The 19,839-nt window shown below is 47.9% G+C and overlaps 1 protein-coding gene across 9 annotated transcripts in view; it reads left to right on the top strand.

The window, feature by feature from the left end:
• Positions 1-19,839, top strand: part of PLEKHA7 (pleckstrin homology domain containing A7) — a 228,264-nt gene that overhangs the window by 168,785 nt on the left and 39,640 nt on the right. For all 9 annotated transcript variants that reach the window (XM_055317621.1, XM_055317613.1, XM_055317612.1 and 6 more), the window contains 4 exons: positions 439-909; positions 8,788-9,310; positions 9,817-9,903; positions 12,644-12,697. In XM_055317621.1, coding sequence (XP_055173596.1) covers positions 439-909; positions 8,788-9,310; positions 9,817-9,903; positions 12,644-12,697 — 1,135 coding nt within the window. The remainder of the gene's footprint in view (positions 1-438; positions 910-8,787; positions 9,311-9,816; positions 9,904-12,643; positions 12,698-19,839) is intronic.

Consider the following 19,839-nt stretch of genomic DNA (forward strand, 5'->3'; position numbering starts at 1 on the left):
TTTATTCATTCAGTAGTATTTATAAAGCACCTACTCTACACCAGTCATTGTACGGAAGTTACTTAATAGGCCTATTGTAATTGGCCAGATGGGTCTCTGGCCTGAGGGAACTCATAGTCTACTTGTGTGTCAGATGAATAAACATACAATTATGGTCCAGTGTGGTTAGTGTGACAGTGGAGTCAGCTAAGGTCCCAGTCTAGGCTGGGAATAGGTGACTGGAATGGCTTCCTAGAGGAGGTGACATGTAGGCCAGGTCCTCAGTGAGTAGAAGTCAGGCAAGAAGAATGAGGAACTAGCTATGAAAGATATTCCAGGCAGAGGGAGCAGCCCTTACAAAGGTCTGGAGGAAATTTGAGCATACAGTATGTTCTTTGGGGAGTCTTGGCTGCCAGCGGTGCTGTCTGGAATGGGCTGAATGTGCCTCTGTTGTTGCAGAGACGTGGAGAAGGTGGAGCGGCAGGCCGTCCCTCAGGCCAATCATGCAGAATCCTGTCGAGAGTGTGGCCGCGTGGGACCTGGACATACGAGGGATTGTTCTCATCGCAGTCACGAGGATTCCTTTGGCTTTGAGAGGCGAGAGCAAGAGGAAGAACGGTACCGGCCCCAGAGGGAACCACTGGAGGGCAAGCGGGACAGGAGCAAGGCCAGGTCCCCGTACTCGCCAACTGAGGAGGATGCCTTGTTCGTGGATTTACCTGGTGGCCTGAGAGGCCAACAAGCACAGCCCCAGCGGGCAGAGAAGAATGGGGTGCTGCCCACCACATATGGCCCAGTAGAACAGAACGGGACCGGCGGGTATCAACGGGCCTTTCCTCCCAGGAACAACCTTGAAAAGCACAGCCAGAGGAAGAGCAGCCTGGCCCAGGTGGAGCACTGGGCAAAAACCCAGAAGGGGGACGGCAGGAGGTCAGTAATAGACTCGGGATGGCTGCTACTAATGAGCATAGTAATGTAATAATAGTCACTATCATTTCCCCAGCATGTGCTGGGGAAATGCTGGCTTTACACTCTCCACCTCCATTAGCCCTGTAAATTCCTGTAACAACCCTGCAAGGAGGGGGTGATATCCCCAATTTAGAGACAAAGAGACAAGGGTGTGGAGACGTGAAGGAACCTGGCCAGGGCACACAGTCGTGGTGAAGCCAGAGTGTGGACCCGGGACTGTGAACCCGCCAAGCCTGTAGGAGATTACATCAGGGAGTTCCTGGGTTCCCCAGTGAGTGCACCTTGAGACAGTCAGTATATAGAGAGTAACTGATCTTCTCTTCTTACTCTGCTACTTCCCTGCATCCAGGAAATATTTGTGGAAACTAGAGTAAATACAGATCCATTTTCAATTCCAGGCACACAGAAAAGTGCTTAGGTGCTGTTGACAGTAAGCTTTATCATACCTATTCCTTCAAGAAGCAGTTTTTAATTATTTTAGAGGGCATGCAGTTTTGGCTATTTGCAAAGCACTGTTTGTATTTTATCATAATTTTAGATTAATAAAGGCGCTTTTCTGAATGTGAAAAATTCAGGGTCACTGGCTTCCCCATTTTCTCCAGAAGCCGCTGTGTTTTGTCCTCCTTATGAAGACAGTATATCGTTTCATCATCCTCGGGCTTCTAAAACAAACCCCACTGACTGGAGAAGCAATAGCGAAGGCCCTGGTGCTTTCAGAAAGCTCCCTGGGAACTTGAGGGGCTGCTGTGGTTGTGCCAGAGCTCAGGCCAAGTCTGCCACAGACTTACTTGCCTGTCAACATGTTCTAAAGAGCCACATATCTTCTCCCTGTTGGTGGGGCCCAGACTTTCTCCCTGTGGGCTGTGGAGGCAGCAGTGCTCCTAAGGGAATAGCCTCAGCCTCTTTCTAGGTGTCTGGTTATGCTGTGCATGTGTAGGTTGTGTAACCTCTTTGATCTTGGTTGGGCACTTGTGATGGTAGATGGTGGAGAAATTACAATGGAAATCCTCCAAGGAATTGGTAGACATTGTTATGGGACAGACTGGGCAAAGGAAAGCCTTTGGTGTCATAGCTAAGATAACTTCCCATTTCCACCTAGGACTGACCAGGTGTCAATTCCATTTGTTCAAATTTTGTGTCTTACTAAAAACAGAAAGCTACTTCCCAGGGACACAGAGGAGGGAAGTTTCTATTCTTGGTGCTGGGCTAGGTAGATACCCCTGGGAGGTGATTCTAAGTGCCTTCGGTGCTGAATGAGGTTGGAAAGCTGGCAGGCATTAAATCATGCAGGTCTCCTACTCCAAGGTAAAACAATTTAGATATTATTTGAAAAAGCAACAGGGGAAACCACTGGAAGGTTTTAAGCAAGTAGGGGAGGTGATCTGGTTAATAATTGAGGAAGAAGAGCCCAGAGAAGATACTGCTACAATTGTCCAGGATGTAACAGTGGAAATAGAAAGATTTGAGGTACATTTTGGAGGTGGAAACAGCAAAGCTTGTCAATGAGTTGGATGCTCTGGATGAGAGAAGGGGAGGAACAGGGATGATCCCTAAGAGTTTTGACTTGAACAACCAGGTAGTTGCTGAGACAGGGAACACCTAGGGGCAAGATGGGACAGGGGCATCTGGGGAGGGGGTGGTGTAGGGTGGGGGTGGAATCAGGGTTCCCGTTTTGGACAGTAAGTTTGAGAAGCTTATTAGTTATCCAAGGGGAGATGTCAGGTAGACAGTTGGATATAGGTCATGGTGTAGAGGTTTGAGGTCTGGTTGGGAGCAGTCAGCACATAAATGGTACCTCAACACTTAGAAGATAGGCTAGTTGAAGAGGGATCCCGCAGAGGAGACAGCGTAGTCAGAAACTACTCATGGTAAGTTAGCTATTTTCTCTTACATGCCACAGCTCTTAGGAACTGAAGTCAATATGGGCAGGCTAGGGGAGGTAAAAGCAGGAAAAAGCAGAAATAGGAGAGGCTAGGAAAGCTAAGGGTTTAGCCCAGATGAGCCTGTATTTCTTGCTAAAAGAGTTTGGATTTAATCTTGGAGGCCTGTGAAAGCCATCAATGGTTTGGAGGGTATTGGCAGGAAAGAGGCATCAGGACCACCTGGGGAGATTTTGTGTAGCCTGGATAGTCCCTACTACATCCCTATTCCAATACAGCAGGTCCATGTGTGTGTGAAGAAGTCTGTCAGGCGCTTCTGATGTGCCCTGCCCAAAAATGAGAATGGTAGTTTGAGTAAACCCCTTATTCTTAAAGGTGTTTTTTTTTAAATTAATATATGCACATAGTTTAAGGATTCCCATCCATCCCTAGTCCTGGTTTCTGTCTCTTTGAGGCAGCTACTTTCAATTCTTTCTGTGGTTTTCCCAATTTATTTCTGTATTTCCAAATAAGATACTTACACCAGTAAGTATCTCTTGACTTTTAGCTATCTATAGGCATTCTACTGTGGAAAATAAGGATTGAAGTCTCTTGTTCCCCACTGTGCCTTTCCAATAGACATACACTTACCCTTACCCTAGCTTCACAGGATACCATAATTTTTGTATAGATCACTAGTCAGTTTTTATATTACTATGACAATATAAATAGTCATAGCTGGGCCATATGGTATGCTAAATTTAAATTTCAGTTCAACAATTTTTTGTTTCTGGTGTTGATAATTTTCACACTTGTGGCTTGGTTTTCTTTGTACCAATTAATTTCATCACCAAATTCATAGCTACATGTGTAAATCTGCTTTTGCTCAGTACCCTCAAATAATCATTAATCCACTCACAAAGTAAAAAAAAAAGATCCAAATACCAAAGGATAAATATTGAAAAATATTTTATTTTGGAAACTACTTTATTTTGGAAACCTACTTTCACTCCCTAAAGACCAACCACCATGTTAAGAAAAATAAACCCTACCCTTCACTTTACTTTTTTCACTTAATGTTTCTGTGTATATGCAAGTCTATATGTAGATATTTGAATGTATCTTTCCATATCAGCACATATAGACTCATATCATTAAATTGAAATAAGCAGAGTACCCCATTTGTGTGGATCTACAGTGGTATTTATACCATTCCCTATTGATGGACAGTGAGGTCAGTTACGAACATTTGCTATTACAAATTATGCTGGAACGAACATCCCTGCCTCATTATCTCTACGTGCAAGTACTTGTATATTTAAAGAATAGATTGCTTGAAGTGGAGTGACTAGGTCAGAGGATCTATGCCATTTTAATTATGATAGTTATTACAGAATTGCCCTCCAAAAATACTGTTTCAGTTTATACACCACCCAAAGTGTCCTTGTTTGTCAACCCACATCAGCACTGAGAACTACTGTTTCAGTTTCTTGCTCCAGTGACAATATGGAAGATGGTTTAGATGGAGGAGAGCCTGGAAAGAGAAAATGATCGAGTATAAGGTGGTCATAGCTTGGATAGGAGACCCAAACCAAAGCAGTGAAGATGGTGAGGATTTTGAGGAGGGTGGGTAAGATTCACAGATGTTGAGGTTGGGTAGGTATAAGACTTGGTAAACTGCTTCATCAAGGCTGGGAATGTGTGGAGGGACACAGGTGTTACTGACATTAACAGGTTTGGCTTGGTTAATAGGTAGATGTGGTACAGTCTGGATGTTAGGAGTTTTAACAACACTCCCCTCCCTGCCCCCCATGTGATTCTAATGTGCAGCCAGGCTTGAGAATCCCTAGCTTAGAGTGAGCCATAGCAGAGGGCCAAAGGCAGGATGCTGAGGACCTCCAACCCAAGGGGTGGACAAAAGACGTCTCTGTGAAGGAGATGAGCAGGACATGGGGCTGGCAGGGTGGGGAGAGGAAAAGTGGAGTACAAAAGAAGGAGTTTCATTTAGAAGGAGTCCAGTTTGTACTTGGAATGAGGACTTCTCCTTGGAGCTGGTGCCCTCTGAGGAAGTTGGGAGCCACTGAGATTGTCTGGAACTTGCTGGGACTTTTGGTTCCACTGAGGCTTTTTAAAAAAAAAAAAAATTTATTTGACAGAGCAAGCACACACAAGCAGGGGGGTGGCAGGCAGAGGGAGAGGGAGAAGCAGCTTCCCACTGAGCAAGGAACCCAATGCAGGACTCTATCCCAGGACCCTGAGATCATGACCTGAGATGGAGACAGAGGCTTAACCAACACTGAGCCACCCGGATGCCCCTCCACTGAGCTTCTTGATGGGCTTACATGGGCAGACCTGACCCTCCGTTCTTGGTAGAGCTAGGATTTTCAAGTAGTTAGGTCAGGGAGGCACATAGAGTACTAGGAGAGGAAGACAGGAAGAAACCAGAAAAGGTTGCATGGCCAGTGAGAAACTCTCTGTGGCAGGGCACAGAAAGTTTCAAAAGCTGTGTGACTGCTCTGCGGTTATAAGTTGTTGGTTGAAATGTCTCTACATAACTGCTTCTGGCAGCCCACAGACCTGGGTCATTCTGCTACACACAAGGACCTGTTCTTGGGGCCACATGGGGGAGATAAAGGATGATAAGTCAGTTGCAAGAAGATGACAGGGTTGGGGAAAGTGTTGGACTTTCCTTGCATGTGAGCTGGAAGTTTGAGCCTTTCTTATCTAAGGGGCAAGGTGACATGAAGCCTGTAGATGAAAACAGTTCATTGGCCTTGGAGGTCACTGAGCACACAGCGAGAGGAGCTTCAGTCTAGTGATGGAAGCAGATCTCAATGGACTGAAAGGGAAAAGTGGGGAATTGACACCATTCGAGAAGAAAGCGGTCTGTCTGAGTAAGTGAGGTTGACAGTCTGATTGTTCACTTGTATCTGGAAAGGATTGCATCTCGCTTTCTCAGAAGTGTTGTTTTCCTTAAAGGTATATTTGTAATATCTTATAGTCAAGGAATAAGTAGATCTGGCTGCTTAATGAAGGAGCCTCCAACATTTGAAAATAGAGAAGAGAGATGTATTTCTGTGCTTTGTATGATTAAGACTGTGCTAATCTCATTAGATTGGACACATTAGAAATTGGAAGGAGGGTTATTTGCTCTGTAGTATGATCTCATATTTGTGGGTCTAGACCACACAAGAAATTATTTCTAATTGTTCTTTTAGTACTTGGAGATACATATTATGTTTCACATCATTAAACTACATTAGAATGATGTTCTGTGAGGACAGGCTGACATATCCTTAGAATTTTACATTCTAAGAGATTGTTTTGAAATTCTAGCCTTCCATCCCCCCCCCCCGCCCCCGCCCCGTATTTAAAGCAATTTACATACTTGTAAAATAAAAAGGCAGGAGTGGGGATGGATTCAAGCACTCGGCTATTACAATGAGGAACAGAGTAGACAGTGAAAGTCCTGCGCAATTGATGTGGAGGTTAGGGTGAGGATATCTGCTGCATAAGTAATTGGTTATCAAAATTGATTTTGCATTTTGATATGATCAGTTTGTAGGAGCTGTATCTGAATATCCTGTTTAGTGCCTTTTGGGACAGGGAGGCCCCGTGGCACAGAGCAGGATATGAGGGTGGGAGACCTGGAACTTTCTTTTTGGGTAAGGATGGGTTTGGGGGCCAGCAAATGGATCTGCTTTCAGGGGGCAAAGCCACTATGGGTGCTCCTATCTATTTCAGTGGGATCTTTACTTCTTCTTACAAACTTACCCTCCTTGTGTCCCCTCACTCCACAGTTGGTCAGTTATCTTGGTTAGGCTTCTGGAGCTCACCATTGCACTGGGTTTTTTAGGCTTGCCCCCAGATGGCCAGCAGTGCGGGTTTGGAGTATGGCAGACAGTGTTTAAGCGGAGGGCACAAGTGATAGGATGAGCTGAGGGCTTTGGGGCCCCTGTGCTGGGACTCTGACTGTCAAGGTGACACGGGCACTGAGAGCAGGCTGCAGAACCAGACCAGAGTGGTATGGGATCACAGGTAGGACATACTTTGCATGGTCTGAATTTTGCTGCAGCCAGAGTGAACAATAGTTGGGTGTCCCCAGGGGAGGCCCCCAACCTGGTTTCTGTGCTGCCACCTGCCACTGCTACGATTCAGCCACTGCCCCTTCCTCAGAGACACCTGCCCCCCTGACTTTGGGAAATCAGTAGCAAACCCTGCCACCTAGTGGCAGACGGCCACACTAGACGGACACACTAGGACACGTCTGGCTGAAGCGATCTTAAAATTACCTCCCGTAATTGCAAAGATAACAATAAAAAGAGAAGAAAGCTACCATTTTGGAATGACAACTGTTTCTAATCCCCACAACAGTCTGTTGGGTTCTTAGTACAGAGGTCATAAGTGAGGAAGTGATTAAATGAGATGAATTTAAGAACAATTAAAACAGCACTTCTCAAACTTTGGCCACCTGGGGGGCTTGTTCTGACTTGGCAGGTCTGGGGTGGGGCCTGATAACCTGCGTTTCTAACAAGTTTGCAGGTGGTGCTGATGCTGCCCATCTATAACCATACTTGGGGTGGCACTGACTTAGAACAGTGGCTGGCTGGTTATGCATCAAGACTTTTTCAGACTGTGGACAATACTAGAGAATGTGAGAGAGTTCCTGCCCCTGGAGGGTTTACAGCTTGGCTAGGGAAGAGGTGTCTTGCAAGGATGAAAAGGTTACATCAACAAAAGACCTTGGACAAGCTTCCTACAACATAGTAACTAGGTCAGAGCAGAGTGGGAGTCCTGAGGGCTGCAGAAGACTTCTGTGGAAGGGGCCTGAGACGGTGTCATGGAAGATGAGTGAGATTGGGTGCATAGGGCAAGGGGAGCCCTTACAGGTAGGGGAATGAAGAACAATATTATGAGGATAGGAAGAGGTGGAAAGGAAGAACCCACTGAGAAGTAGATGCTGTGAATCAGGCATAGAGCCTGCGTTTTCTTACTTGTCTCATTTACTCTTCAGAACAGCCTGATGAGGGAGATAATCCTGTCCTCCTGTTACAGGGGAGGAAGCTGAAGCTCAGAGCAGTCCAATCAGCTGCCTAGGGTCGCATAGCCAGTGGTGGTAGAGCTAGCATTCAAACCCAGGTCAAGCTGTCTGCGTTTCTCCACTTTGAGAAGTTGCCAAGCTTTTTAGGAGTCTAGGGTGAGGCTCTCATTCTTAGAGTCCAGCAAGGACAGGGGTTGCCTAGTTGCCTAGCTTGCCCCAGCCCAGTCCTTGGCCCTGGTTGGAGAAGCAGGGAGAAAACAGCAGGACTGCAAAGTGGGTTGGGATCAGGTGCTAGAGAGGGGTAAGTACCAGGCTAAAGGGTTTCAATTTTATTTCATAAGCAGTGGGGAGTCACTGAAATTTTTGGAGCAAGGGAGTGATTGGATCCAGGTAGTTGACTGTAGTTGACTGTGTACAGGGTGGACACTGGTTAGGAAGGGCTCAGAGTGGTCTAGGGAGAGATGATTAATCAGTATCTGGACTAGAGTAGTAGAAAAAGAAAAGAGCTGGTGCCAGTCACTTCCTTTAAGAACCTCCAGAATTTGGTATTGAGGCTACCGGCAGAGGGCAAGTCTTGGTGACCTGGGGCATTATGAGGCATTTCCTAGAAATAGGCACACTTTTTTGGAAGAGCTGACTGAAGGAGAGGGAGAGGAGAAGGCAGGTTTCCTCACCTTTTACTTGAAGTGATGGATGTGGGGCAGCCAGCCTGCCTGGTAGGGAGGTTGATACCCCAAAGATTGCTAGAGAACAATGGTTGTGGAGTCCTCTGCATAGGGAAGGGAGTGACCGAGGTCCTGGGCATCTGCTTTGATTGTTCTCTGGGTTCTTACAGAGCTGTCTCATGTACCTGACATTGTGGATTTACTTAGCTATATTTCCAAAAACCCGGCAGATCCCATGCTGGTTGTCTTACCCGTCTTTCTCCTTTGTCCTCAGCCTGCCCCTGGACCAGACCCTTCCTCGCCAGGGTCCTAGCCAGTCGCTATCGTTCCCAGAAAACTACCAGACTCTTCCTAGGAGCACCCGACATCCCTCAGGGGGCTCCTCGCCCCCTCCCCGCAACCTGCCAAGTGACTACAAGTATGCGCAGGACCGAGCCAGTCACCTGAAGATGTCGAGCGAGGAGCGCCGGGCACACCGGGACGGCACGGTGTGGCAGCTCTACGAGTGGCAGCAGCGCCAGCAGTTCCGGCACGGCAGCCCCACGGCACCCATCTGTGCTGGCTCCCCAGAGTTCACTGACCAGGGCCGGAGCAGGAGCATGCTAGAGGTGCCCCGCTCCATCTCTGTGCCTCCATCTCCCTCAGACATCCCTCCTCCAGGCCCCCCGAGGGTCTTCCCACCCCGGCGGCCACACACGCCAGCGGAGAGGGTCACCGTGAAGCCACCGGACCAGCGGAGGAGCGTGGACATCTCCCTGGGGAGTTCTCCCAGGAAGGCACGGGGCCATGCCACCAAGGTAAGACCCTGGAGGGCTGCCAGGCAGCTGGGGTTCAGCATTCGGGCACCAGGACCCTCACATGGTTTGAATACAAATTTGAGCAGTTTGGAAATAATGATAGGTGACACCTACGTGGTACTCTTAGGTGCCAGGCGCTATGCTAAAGGCTTTTCTTTAATGCTTACAACAGCCCTATGAGGTAGGTGTTATTATCATGCCCATTTCACAGATGAGGACTGAGGTATTAAGAGATGAAGGATCATACAACTAGAAGTCTGCTTCCTCGCAGACTGGAAGGCAGGAAAAAGTATCTGTGGTCAATCGTTTCAATAACTTATAATAACCCAACCTCAGCTTTCCCTCTCCAACGGGCTTTGCCAGTTTACCATTGTTATAACCTGGTAAGAAAGACCTGGAGCCCCATTTCCCAGATGAAGCGGGGTAGTGCCTTGTGGCAGGCGGCCCCGGCAGAGAGGGGCAGAGGTTCCCGGCTGCAGGGTGACTTCCTGTCTCCCCACTTACAGAACTCCTCTCACGTGGACCGACGCTCCATGCCCTCCATGGGCTACATGACCCACACTGTCAGCGCCCCCAGTCTACACGGAAAATCGGTAAGCCGCCCCTTCTCCGCGCCCCCATGAATGTGGCACCTCCTGCAAAGTGCCGTCTTAGCTGGTTTTCCCCTACCCCCAGCCAGCCCCGTGTAATCTGCAGGGCAGCTGTCAACCCCCACTTTAGACATGCAGAAGCTAAGGCTCAGAGAAGCCCAGGGACTTGCTCTGTGTCCTCCAGCTGACATGGGGTCCCCCCCGCCAGATCAGAGGGGGAGCTTGGGGGAGGTGAAGGAGAACGCAGGCTTTTCTTCTCAGGCAACATTTTGCCGGAAGCCTTTCCCCAGCCACCTGCCTTTCTGCTGCTCGCTCTTCTCCTCTTGTCCTTGTGTTGGTTAGTTCACTTCGTCTTCAAAGCTCGAGTCAAGGTGAGGCTGCACTGGTGGTTGCTGTTTCCTGAAACAAAGTGTTTCCTGCAGCCCCTTTTCTGCCAGCGCCTTTATTTGTTCTGATGACACAATTAATGCAATAATTACTTACTGGTGTCACGTCAGTGCTGTCCCGGCCCCGGGGTGAAGAGTAATTATAGCGTCGCGCTCCTGTGGTGGCTAATTTCCTCGTGATGTGTCTACACACCTGCAGCTGGAGGAGCTCTCACTGCTTCTTGCCCGGTTACGGCGGCACCAGGCCAGGTTGGCCAGTGTGCGAAATCTCGCCGTCGGCCAGTTACTGCAGCACCAGCTGACCTTTCCTGCCTGCCAGGTCAGCGCTGGTGGGCTCGCTCAGGGCCGGGGCAACCCTGGGGGCAATGGAGTGACGTGCTGGCCCGTGTTTTCCTGTGCCCACGCTCTAGTCCGTATTTGCTGTCTGGCTCGCTCCCTGCCTGTTTGCTTCTGGTTGCTGTTGCCAGACACTGCGCAGTGGTGGTGGGGCCCCCGCCTCTGCCCTCTGCTCCTGGGGAGGAGACTGCATGTGGTGTGAGGGACCTGAACTGTGGCTTCTCCAGCTGTGAGTCGTGACTGCCAGGCTGGCGTGTGGTCATGTCTGAAGGGCTGTGCTGGCTGTCATCCTTGTTGCCACCGTGGCTACTCCTTGGGATGCTGAAAGGTGTGTTTCATTGGTGTCAACCTGGAGGAAAAAGGTAGGGTGCCCTCTCTCATCTGGAGGGTGCCCTGGGATTGACAAAGCATCCTCACATCCCTTATCCTAGTGAACCTCACTGTACCTGGGAGAGGTTAGGCAGGACAGAAGTTACTACCACACCCAAGGCACTGGATCCAGAAGGGGGAGTGACTTACCTGGGATCCCTCAGCCAGTGGCATGCAGGCTGGAGCCAAAATTCAGTTCCTTTCTGGCATAGTTTATAAACCTAATGAATGGGACATGGAGGTTTGCAGGCAAAACCTGCAAAGGTTGGCAGAGGACAGAAGAAGGAGGATGACAGGAGTGTCACCTCCCTTGATAGTCCTGTTCCAATGAGACCTGAGAGACTCAGGAAATGTACTTGGAAAGATGAATGTAAGTGAACACAGCAAAACCCCTAAGCTGTGAATTTGGGTGATTTTTTTTTAAAGATTTTATTCATTCATGAGAAACACACACACACACACACACACACACAGAAAGAGAGGGAGAGAGAGAGAGAGAGGCAGAGATACAGGCAGAGGGAGAAGTAGGCTCCATGCAGGGAGTGATTTTTAATAATATTCCTCTGCTTAGTCCTCCTTACTGCCATTGAAAGTATATAGGGACCAGGCTGATTAGGGAAGTAGCGATGGATAAGGGGACACTTTAGGGATAGAAATAGCATCTTGGAAGTCACCAGTGTCCCTGTCAGTGGTCCTTCAGGTCTTCTCATGCTTAAAAGCCCAGGCTGAACATCTCACATTGTTTACTTGTTTTACATCAGATATGTAAACAGGGCCCTCTCCCCCAGCTCTGCCTTGGTTTGCTGGGAGACCTCTTAGCTTGTTGGGAAAGTGGTCCCTGGGGCATTTTTCTTAAGCTTTTACCACCCCTCTGCCTAATAGTTAGCTTATGTGGACGATTACATGGGAAACACAGGTCCTAGAAAATGAAAGAGTCATTTGCTTATTCTCAACTGTTTCTGGTAATTACACTGAAGGACTCAGCAGACTGTCAGAGACTGTGCAGGCAGACAGGTCCGACATTGAAACAACCTCAGCCAGCTCCTGACATGGCTCCATGCTGAGCGAAGGGAGCTGAAACTTCCAGTAACTGCTGGTGCTGAGCATCCTAGAACCAAAGGTTGTGTCAGGACCTACCTGGGTCCCCATGTCATCTCCCTGCCCCTTCAAGGCATTTAGCCACACTAATCAGAGGGTCATTTTGCTTCATGCATATGAAGTGGGTCAGTGCAAAGGTTTGACAACAAGGATCGGAGCACTGGTGATTGACAGATGCCCAGCTCAGGTGTTGCGTGCCCTCTTCCAGCCAGACCCCTCTAGTTCTGTCTCAGGAGCTCACCACTGGCCTCAGCTCAGCTGCTGCCCTAGCCCTGTGGTGGTATGTGTGCTGTCTCCCTCCTCCCCACCAAACTGTCCCCGCAGCCAACTGGGGACTAGCTGGCTTTCCCCACAGTGACCTGCAAGATCCGCCATGCAGAAAGAAGGCTCTAAGCTACACATTGGCGCTTCCTCTGTGGCCCCAGATGTGTTAGCCTGCTGTGGTTCCTTGAGCCCGAAGCTGTGCAATGTCGATGATTCACACACGGATCCCCAAATTTTGGAAACCCTTGGTGTTCATAACTGGCTTTTTTCTCTCTGTGCTTCATTTGAAGGCTGACGATACCTACCTCCAGCTGAAGAAAGACCTGGAGTACCTGGACCTAAAGGTGAGGGATGTCAGGGGTCTTGCCTCCCTTGGACACACATCTTTCTGAACATGTCGGCCTCATTGGAGCCAAGCCGAAAGCCAAAGGCTGCGCAGGTCTTACCAAATCTGGATCCCAAATGAAGACATATACTGTCTATATCAGAAGAGTTTTGTCTCTTACTGCCTCTAACTCAGGGCTCAGTTCCTTGTGAGTTCTGCTGTAAGATTTCTGGCTTATGGAATGAAGGCACGGGATCCGCATCTATTCCTGTTCCTGTTGGGACCCAAAGGCCCTTCCAAATAGTAACTAGTTCCTTCCTCAGAGCTGACGGTGGGGTTAGGTTTGGTTCATAGGGTGCTACTGATGTGCGTTTCCAGCTACGAGTATTTTGGTGGATTTTTGGTTTTGTTGCTGGGGGAGCAGGTTCCAACTGGAGTTCTGTAGGCCCACCATGTTCTCCCATATGGGAGTCTCCCATATGGATTGTCTCCCATCTGCATTTAGGAGGTGAGCATTGGGCTCCTCTCTGTAGGTGATAAAGCTTCAGGCTTGAAATCAGCCTTCAGAGCACAGAGAGTTGAGAAAGCTGGTGGAAAAGTGTGAGAGGCATTCTGTGTGAAAGAGCTGCTATTGTTTCCTTACCACAGCTCTCTGAAAGCTCCCACTGTGAAAAACACTTCTGATGCCTAAACCATGAAATAGACTGAAGGAATGTGACCTTTAATTAACTGTGGATGTGGAAGAGTGGGAGGGCCTGTGGGAGGACACCCAGGCAATTGCCACGGGACACGCCTCCCTCAGTACCCCTGTGTACCTGGCTTGAGGTATTTTTAACATGAGGATTGTCATCCAGCCTTGTAGAAGCAAGAGGGTTAACATTAGGCCCTGCAGCAGCAGATGGGGGCCCTCCGCACACTGAGACAATATCAGAGCCTTTGATTAGGAGCCAACTAGTTAACTTCCGTATCTGATGAGCACTTGCTGTGTAACCAACTCTGGAGAAGCTTAAGGGACATGGAAGAGAAAATTGAGATTCTCTGGCCCTGAGAAACTCCCAAATATCCTGAATTAGAAAAAGAAAATCTCCCAAGATAACATAGACTTGTTTGCAATGAGCTTACAAAGATCTGTGTGGCTTAGTGCTCAGAGTGGAGATAGTGAAGATCACCATGGGCTGTAATGCTGGGAAGCCTTCGGGAGGAAGTGGCATGTATGTGGAGCCTTGAAGAGACAGAGGGTCTGAGTTGATTTAAATTAAAGGGAAGAGAACAGTGAGAGCCAAGGAGAGCCAGGGTGAGGTTGGTGTGGCTAGGGCTGGAGGAGGCGGACCCCACAGAAACTTCTTTAGGAAGGAGGAGTACAGTAAACAAAAGTCAGACTTGACTTTCTGACATGAGCAAAACAAGGATGGTTCTCTTAAAACCAGGACATTTCCTAGCTTATGTGGCAATCAGATCACACAGAACATGAGTGAGTATTGTAAGTATGGTAGCACTGCCTCAGGATGCAAAATGTGCAGCCCAGCTTATCCCGCTGTGCCCTGATCCTGGGCAGGGTCCTTCCACCATGCCCACCCCTCAACTGACGTAGAGAGAGATCCACCCACCTTTACCTGCCCTATGTTACCACCTCATCTCCATCCCCTAGCCTCCCCAGTAGCCAGTCACTATGCCACCTCTTTATTCTTCTCACCCCCCTTCAGGGCCGTGCAGTCAACCAGAAGTATTTATGGAGCATTCACAATGTACCTAGGCTGATAAGAGAGGTTTGTTTGGCTCCCCATCAGCATGGGTGTACCTTGAAACAGTCCTCAGAGCGCTTGGTGCATGATACAAGAGAGACCTTAAAGAGCCTGAGCTGGAGTACTAGGAAACCTCTGTCTTCTGATTCTTGTTTTTGTAGGATAGCAGACACTCACAACTGTTCCTGGAGGGAAGATTCTGTTCAGGTCCGTTTTATTTCAAGATCATAGAAATTGAGTTAAAAGGGATTTGAAGAGAGAAACTGAGGCATAGGATAGCAGAGCCAGGAGTCCTTGGATGTCCTGACTCCCGATAGGAGCTTAATAGCAGTGGAGGGTATAATGTGTGATGGTTACTGTGTTTTGCTAAATTATGTAACTTTCACAGTAGCCCTGAAAGGAAAGTGCTGGTATCTTTTTTTTTTTTTTCCACTGACTAAGGTTCAGAGAAGTAAAAGGCTTTCCCAAGGCCACGTATGTGGTTACTGGGGAATTAATATTTAGGTATATCTCTGACTCTGAAACATGTTCTTGAGTCACCTTGCCTCCCAGCCTTTCTTAAAATGGTGTTTCTGCTACTGTAGACCCAAAGGCATTTCAGTTTTTGGTGGAGCTGAACTGGAGCCATTATCCCAGGAAGTGTGTTTAATGTGATAGAGGCAAGGTGCATCCTTGGGGTGTTTCACTAGCTAGGAGCTGTCTGCACCCAGAACATTAACTGGTGACTTTCTGGAAGTTGTCACTCATATAGAAAACAGATGTGGTGATACCAGAGTTTCCCCAGTCTTTGTTATTCCAGTTGCTAAGCTCCTCTCAGAGAACTTTTCCCCCAAATGAACTACACTAGTAGCAGGGAGATGCTGGGGTTTGTGCTGTGTGTGAGTTGTCTGTCTGGTGTGGCTGACAGAAAGATTGGCACCACCTTGACCTCTCTCCAAGGTACAGGGTGCCCACATCAGGGAGGCAGTGAACCTGCTCTGCTCTGCTCAAGCCCAGCTGGGGTATAGAGTTCCCAGATGGCGTCTCACTTTAGGACCCAGATGGGGAAAGGCCTGGAAGCAAAGCAGAGGTGTTGAGGGCTTATAGAAGCATCGCTGAGGATGTATTAGGCAGGATGCTTTTGTTTGCAGGTATGTGAAACCCAAATCAACCTGTTAATAAGCCAAAGAGGGAATATACTGCTTCTTTTAGCTAAGGGCTACATCTCAGGGGCTCAGGCCATTTCATCACTGTTCTAATTTCCCTGTTGTGTGGACTGCCTCCACGTGGCAGAGAACGTGGCCACCTGCACACCCAGGTTCCCTTCCAGCGCAGCCTAGCATCCCCATGGGTGGCCACTTGCAAACCCAGACTCCCTGTGGAGTGAGGGAGGGGTTCCCTGATGGGAAAGCATCCTGGGCAGAAACAAGAAAACTCAGCAGCAGTTAGCACAGCTGCACTGCAGAGTGGTGGAGAGAGCTCTGGGTAATTCAAGAGACATATAGACAGTCTGCAGAGCTCTGAAATGTTGCCATGTGTCTTCTGTGGCTGCAAGGGGGAATGAAGACAAATGCATAGCATGCGTCAGCTATACTGCAATGTAAAAAAATGGGTAGCAGCTACAAGTAGAGGGGTTTCTAAAAGGACTTTCTCAGTTTGTGGGGTACCCCCCATCTCAGGGTGCAAGTGAAGCTAGATGACACTGTGGGGCAAGGGGTGTGTGTGTGACTATATCAGGAAAACCCTGAGGCCCATTGGCTCTTGAGATTGCAACATGCTCAACAAAATGAGCTGATGCTGAGCTCAGCTGGGGTCCCTGAGATGAGGGCCTCTGTGGATACAGTTGAATGGGCCTTGAAGCCCAGCCTGGGTGTGGAGTAGCAGTGACATAGCCTCACCATGACCAGCTGCTCATGAAAAGTTCCTCTGGGTTCTTGGGGGCGAGGTGGGGCGCAGGTGGAGAGGAAAGAGGGAAGATTTTTCTGGGGGAAAAATAGCTTCCCTATCCCCACTTGGTTGGCCTAGACTCCCCCATGTCCCTGCTTCAAAGGCCACAGATTTAAGGATCCAACCGCCCCCCTCACCCCCCCACCAATCAGCTGATGCTCAGCTTCCAGAATCAGTTGGTGGTGTTTGCCTCCCCACGTGTTGTAAAGCTTTTTCTCCCCAAAAATGAGTATTTGTGTTGTGCCGCCAAGTGCTCAAACAAAGGCGTATTCCACTCTTTTAGAAGACACTCTATATTAATGCTCTTTTTGGAAAATATTTACTTGGTGGTGCCAGGGTGGAAAGGACTCCACCTTGATTAAGCATCTGTTCCTGCCTGGCAATGTTTGGGCACATGTTGTTCATTATTGCACTTGATCTTCTCAGCAGCTTCAAGCAATAGGAATTACTATCCCTACCATCCTAAGAATCCAAATATCAAGAGAGGTCACTTCCACTGTAATAGGTCTGGAATTTAAACCCAGTGTCTAGGGCATCTAGGGTGACTCAGTGGTTTAGTGCCGCTTTCAGCCCGGATTGTGATCCTGGAGACCCGGGATCAAGTCCCACGTCGGGCTCCCCTGCATGGAGCCTGCTTCTCCCTCTGCCTCTCTCTCTCTCTCTGTCTCTCATGAATAAATAAATAAAATCTTGAAAAAATACATAAATCTAGTGTCTAACTTTACACCTGCCTTCTTTCTTCCATATACCATGTACTTTGCCCACCCTAAAGTTGTATTCACTGAATTGTGTTTCTGGTGTCATAGTTCTGCTCTTCAGAATGATATACCCTGGCTAGGTCTGAAGAAGCGGGTGTTGGGGTCACTGTTGTTAACAGCCTAGATTGCTTTTATGCATCTGTGAAGCACAGCTGGGAAAGGGAGGTGGAGGAGAGGGTGTCTGCTGCTGCTCAGGTGGTACCTTTAGGGGTAGAAGAGGTTGCAGTTAATCCCACAGAGGCTGTTGTTCCTGACTGAGGGATGTGTCATCAGTGACTCTGGTTGTTTGGCCTCTAGCCTCTTCCTGACTGAACCTGAGATCAGGGCTACTCTGTTCAGGGTCTGTTTCCAAACTTAGCCTTTAGAACAAAGTTTCTTAGATTGTGGTCTGGGACACCACCTATTTCAAGATCACTTGGGACCTGATTTTTTTTTGAAGTACAGAACCCGGGGGTTCTGTTGAATTAGAATCTCTGGGAATGTTGCCCAGAATTCTGCAGGGGTTTTTTGTTTGTTTTATTTTTAAGTCAAGCTCTGGGATGATTCTTGTGCACAAAGAAGTTTGAGATCTGTTTTTCTGGAGCAGGGAGTATTATTGTTTTTTTAAAGATTTTATTTATTTATTCATGAGAGACACACAGAAAGAGGCAGAGGCAGAGGGAGAAGCAGGCTCCCTGCAGGGAGCCCGATGTGGGGACTCGATCCCAGGACCCCAGGATCACGCCTTGAGCCAAAGGCAGATGTTCAACCACTGTGCCACCCAAGTGCCCCTGGAGCAGAGATTATTAACCCTGGTCATGAACTAGGACAACCAGGGGAGCTTTTAAAATGAGTATCAGTGCTTTGATCCTACCCCTTAGAGACTCTGATCTAATTGGTAATAAATAGTCAGGTATTATTCTTTAAAAACAAACAGGGACATCTGAGTGGATCAGTCAGTTGAGCTCTTGATTTTGCTTAGGTCATGATCTCATGGGTTGTGGGATCAATCCCTACATTGGCTTGCGTGCTCAGCACGAAGTCTGCTTGAGAGTCTTTCCCTCTCCGTCTATCCCTTATCCCCACTTGTGTGTGTATTTTTTTTTTCTCTCTCTCTCTCTCTCTCTCAAATCTTAAAAAAAAAAAAAAGGCAAACTCTCTAGGTGTTTCTAATGTATGGCCAGGGTTGAGAATCATTGTTTCAAAGCAGTGGTTCTCAAAATATCACAGACCAACAGCATCAGCAATACTTGGGACTTTGTTAGAAATGCAATGCCTTGGGTCCCACCCCAGATCTGCCCAGCAAATCTGTATACGGTTGACCCTTGACCAGTGTATGGGTTAGAGGCATGAACTTCTTGCATTGTTGTAAATCCAGAAATAACTTGACTCCCCAGAACTTGACTATTAGTAGCCTATTGTTGACAGGAAGCTTTACTGATAACTAAATCAATCAACACATAGTATAGATGTTATATGTATTACATACTGTATTCTTATAATAAAGTAAGCTAGAGAAAAGAAAATATAAGAAAATCATAGACAAGAGAAAATTTATAAGACCTACTGCATTTATTGTAAACAATCTGCATATAAATGAGCCCTCACAATTTAAACTCACATTTTCAAGCTATATTAACTAGCTGTATTAACAAGTCCTCCAGGTGATTCTGAAGCATGTTGAAGTTTGAGAACCACTTCTTTATAGTAGTAGTGGTTCCCAGTCTTGGCTGCACATCAGTATCATCCAGGGGTGCTTTTAAGGATCTAGATGCTCAGGCTCTACCCCAAACTGGTTATATCCAAGTCTCTTAGAGTAGGACTCAGGCATCATCTATCTATCTTTCTTTCTTTCCTTCCTTCTTTCTTTCCCTTTCCTTCCCCTTCCCTCCCTTCCCCTTCCCCACCTAAGTGAGTCCATTGTTCAGCCAGGATTGAGATCCACTGTTTTAGCCAGTAGGGACAGTGTTCCCTCAAAGGAGCTGTAAGCATTTGGGATCACTGGTAAGATATCTTTATTTAGATGAGCATAGTTGTGAAGGCAAGGGTCTAGGGGACTGAAGGTGGAAAACATGGGGCAGGGATGAGATTGATGCATGGCACCATCCTAGTGATTCAGAGTCTTACAGTGTAAGGTAAAAGAGGACAAAGAAAGAAGCAAAGTCCCCTCTTGCCTTCTGCAGGAGAAACCAGAAGGAAGCAGGCACTGATAATGGCCCTCTCACATAAACTAGCCTTCACAAAGATCCTTCAGGCAGAGCTTCTTGTCCTCTACTTTTTTTTTTTTTTTTAATTTTTATTTATTTATGATAGTCACAGAGAGAGAGAGAGAGAGAGAGAGAGAGAGAGAGGCAGAGACACAGGCAGAGGGAGAAGCAGGCTCCATGCACCGGGAGCCCGACGTGGGATTCGATCCTGGGTCTCCAGGATCGCGCCGTGGGCCAAAGGCAGGCGCCAAACCGCTGCGCCACCCAGGGATCCCTCTTGTCCTCTACTTTATAGGTGAGGGATTGGAAGTCTGGACAGGCCAGCAGCCGGGAAGCAGCACAACCAGACTGAGAGGTGATCTTTTGATTGCCTAGCGCACATCTTCCTTAAGGTTTCCCCTGGCCAGTTCCCCCAAATTCTGGCTCCTTCAAGTGTCTTTTGATGTCTCACCTGTTACGTTTTGTTATATTTGCTTTTTGTTTGGAACAGATAAAAAATAATGAACCTTTGATCAACGTGCTTTACAAAGTGCTGAAGAAGTCAGCACG

Source organism: Nyctereutes procyonoides, unplaced genomic scaffold (genome assembly GCF_905146905.1).
Source record: "Nyctereutes procyonoides isolate TBG_1078 unplaced genomic scaffold, NYPRO_anot_genome, whole genome shotgun sequence".
In the NCBI taxonomy this organism is placed as follows: Eukaryota; Metazoa; Chordata; class Mammalia; order Carnivora; family Canidae; genus Nyctereutes; species Nyctereutes procyonoides.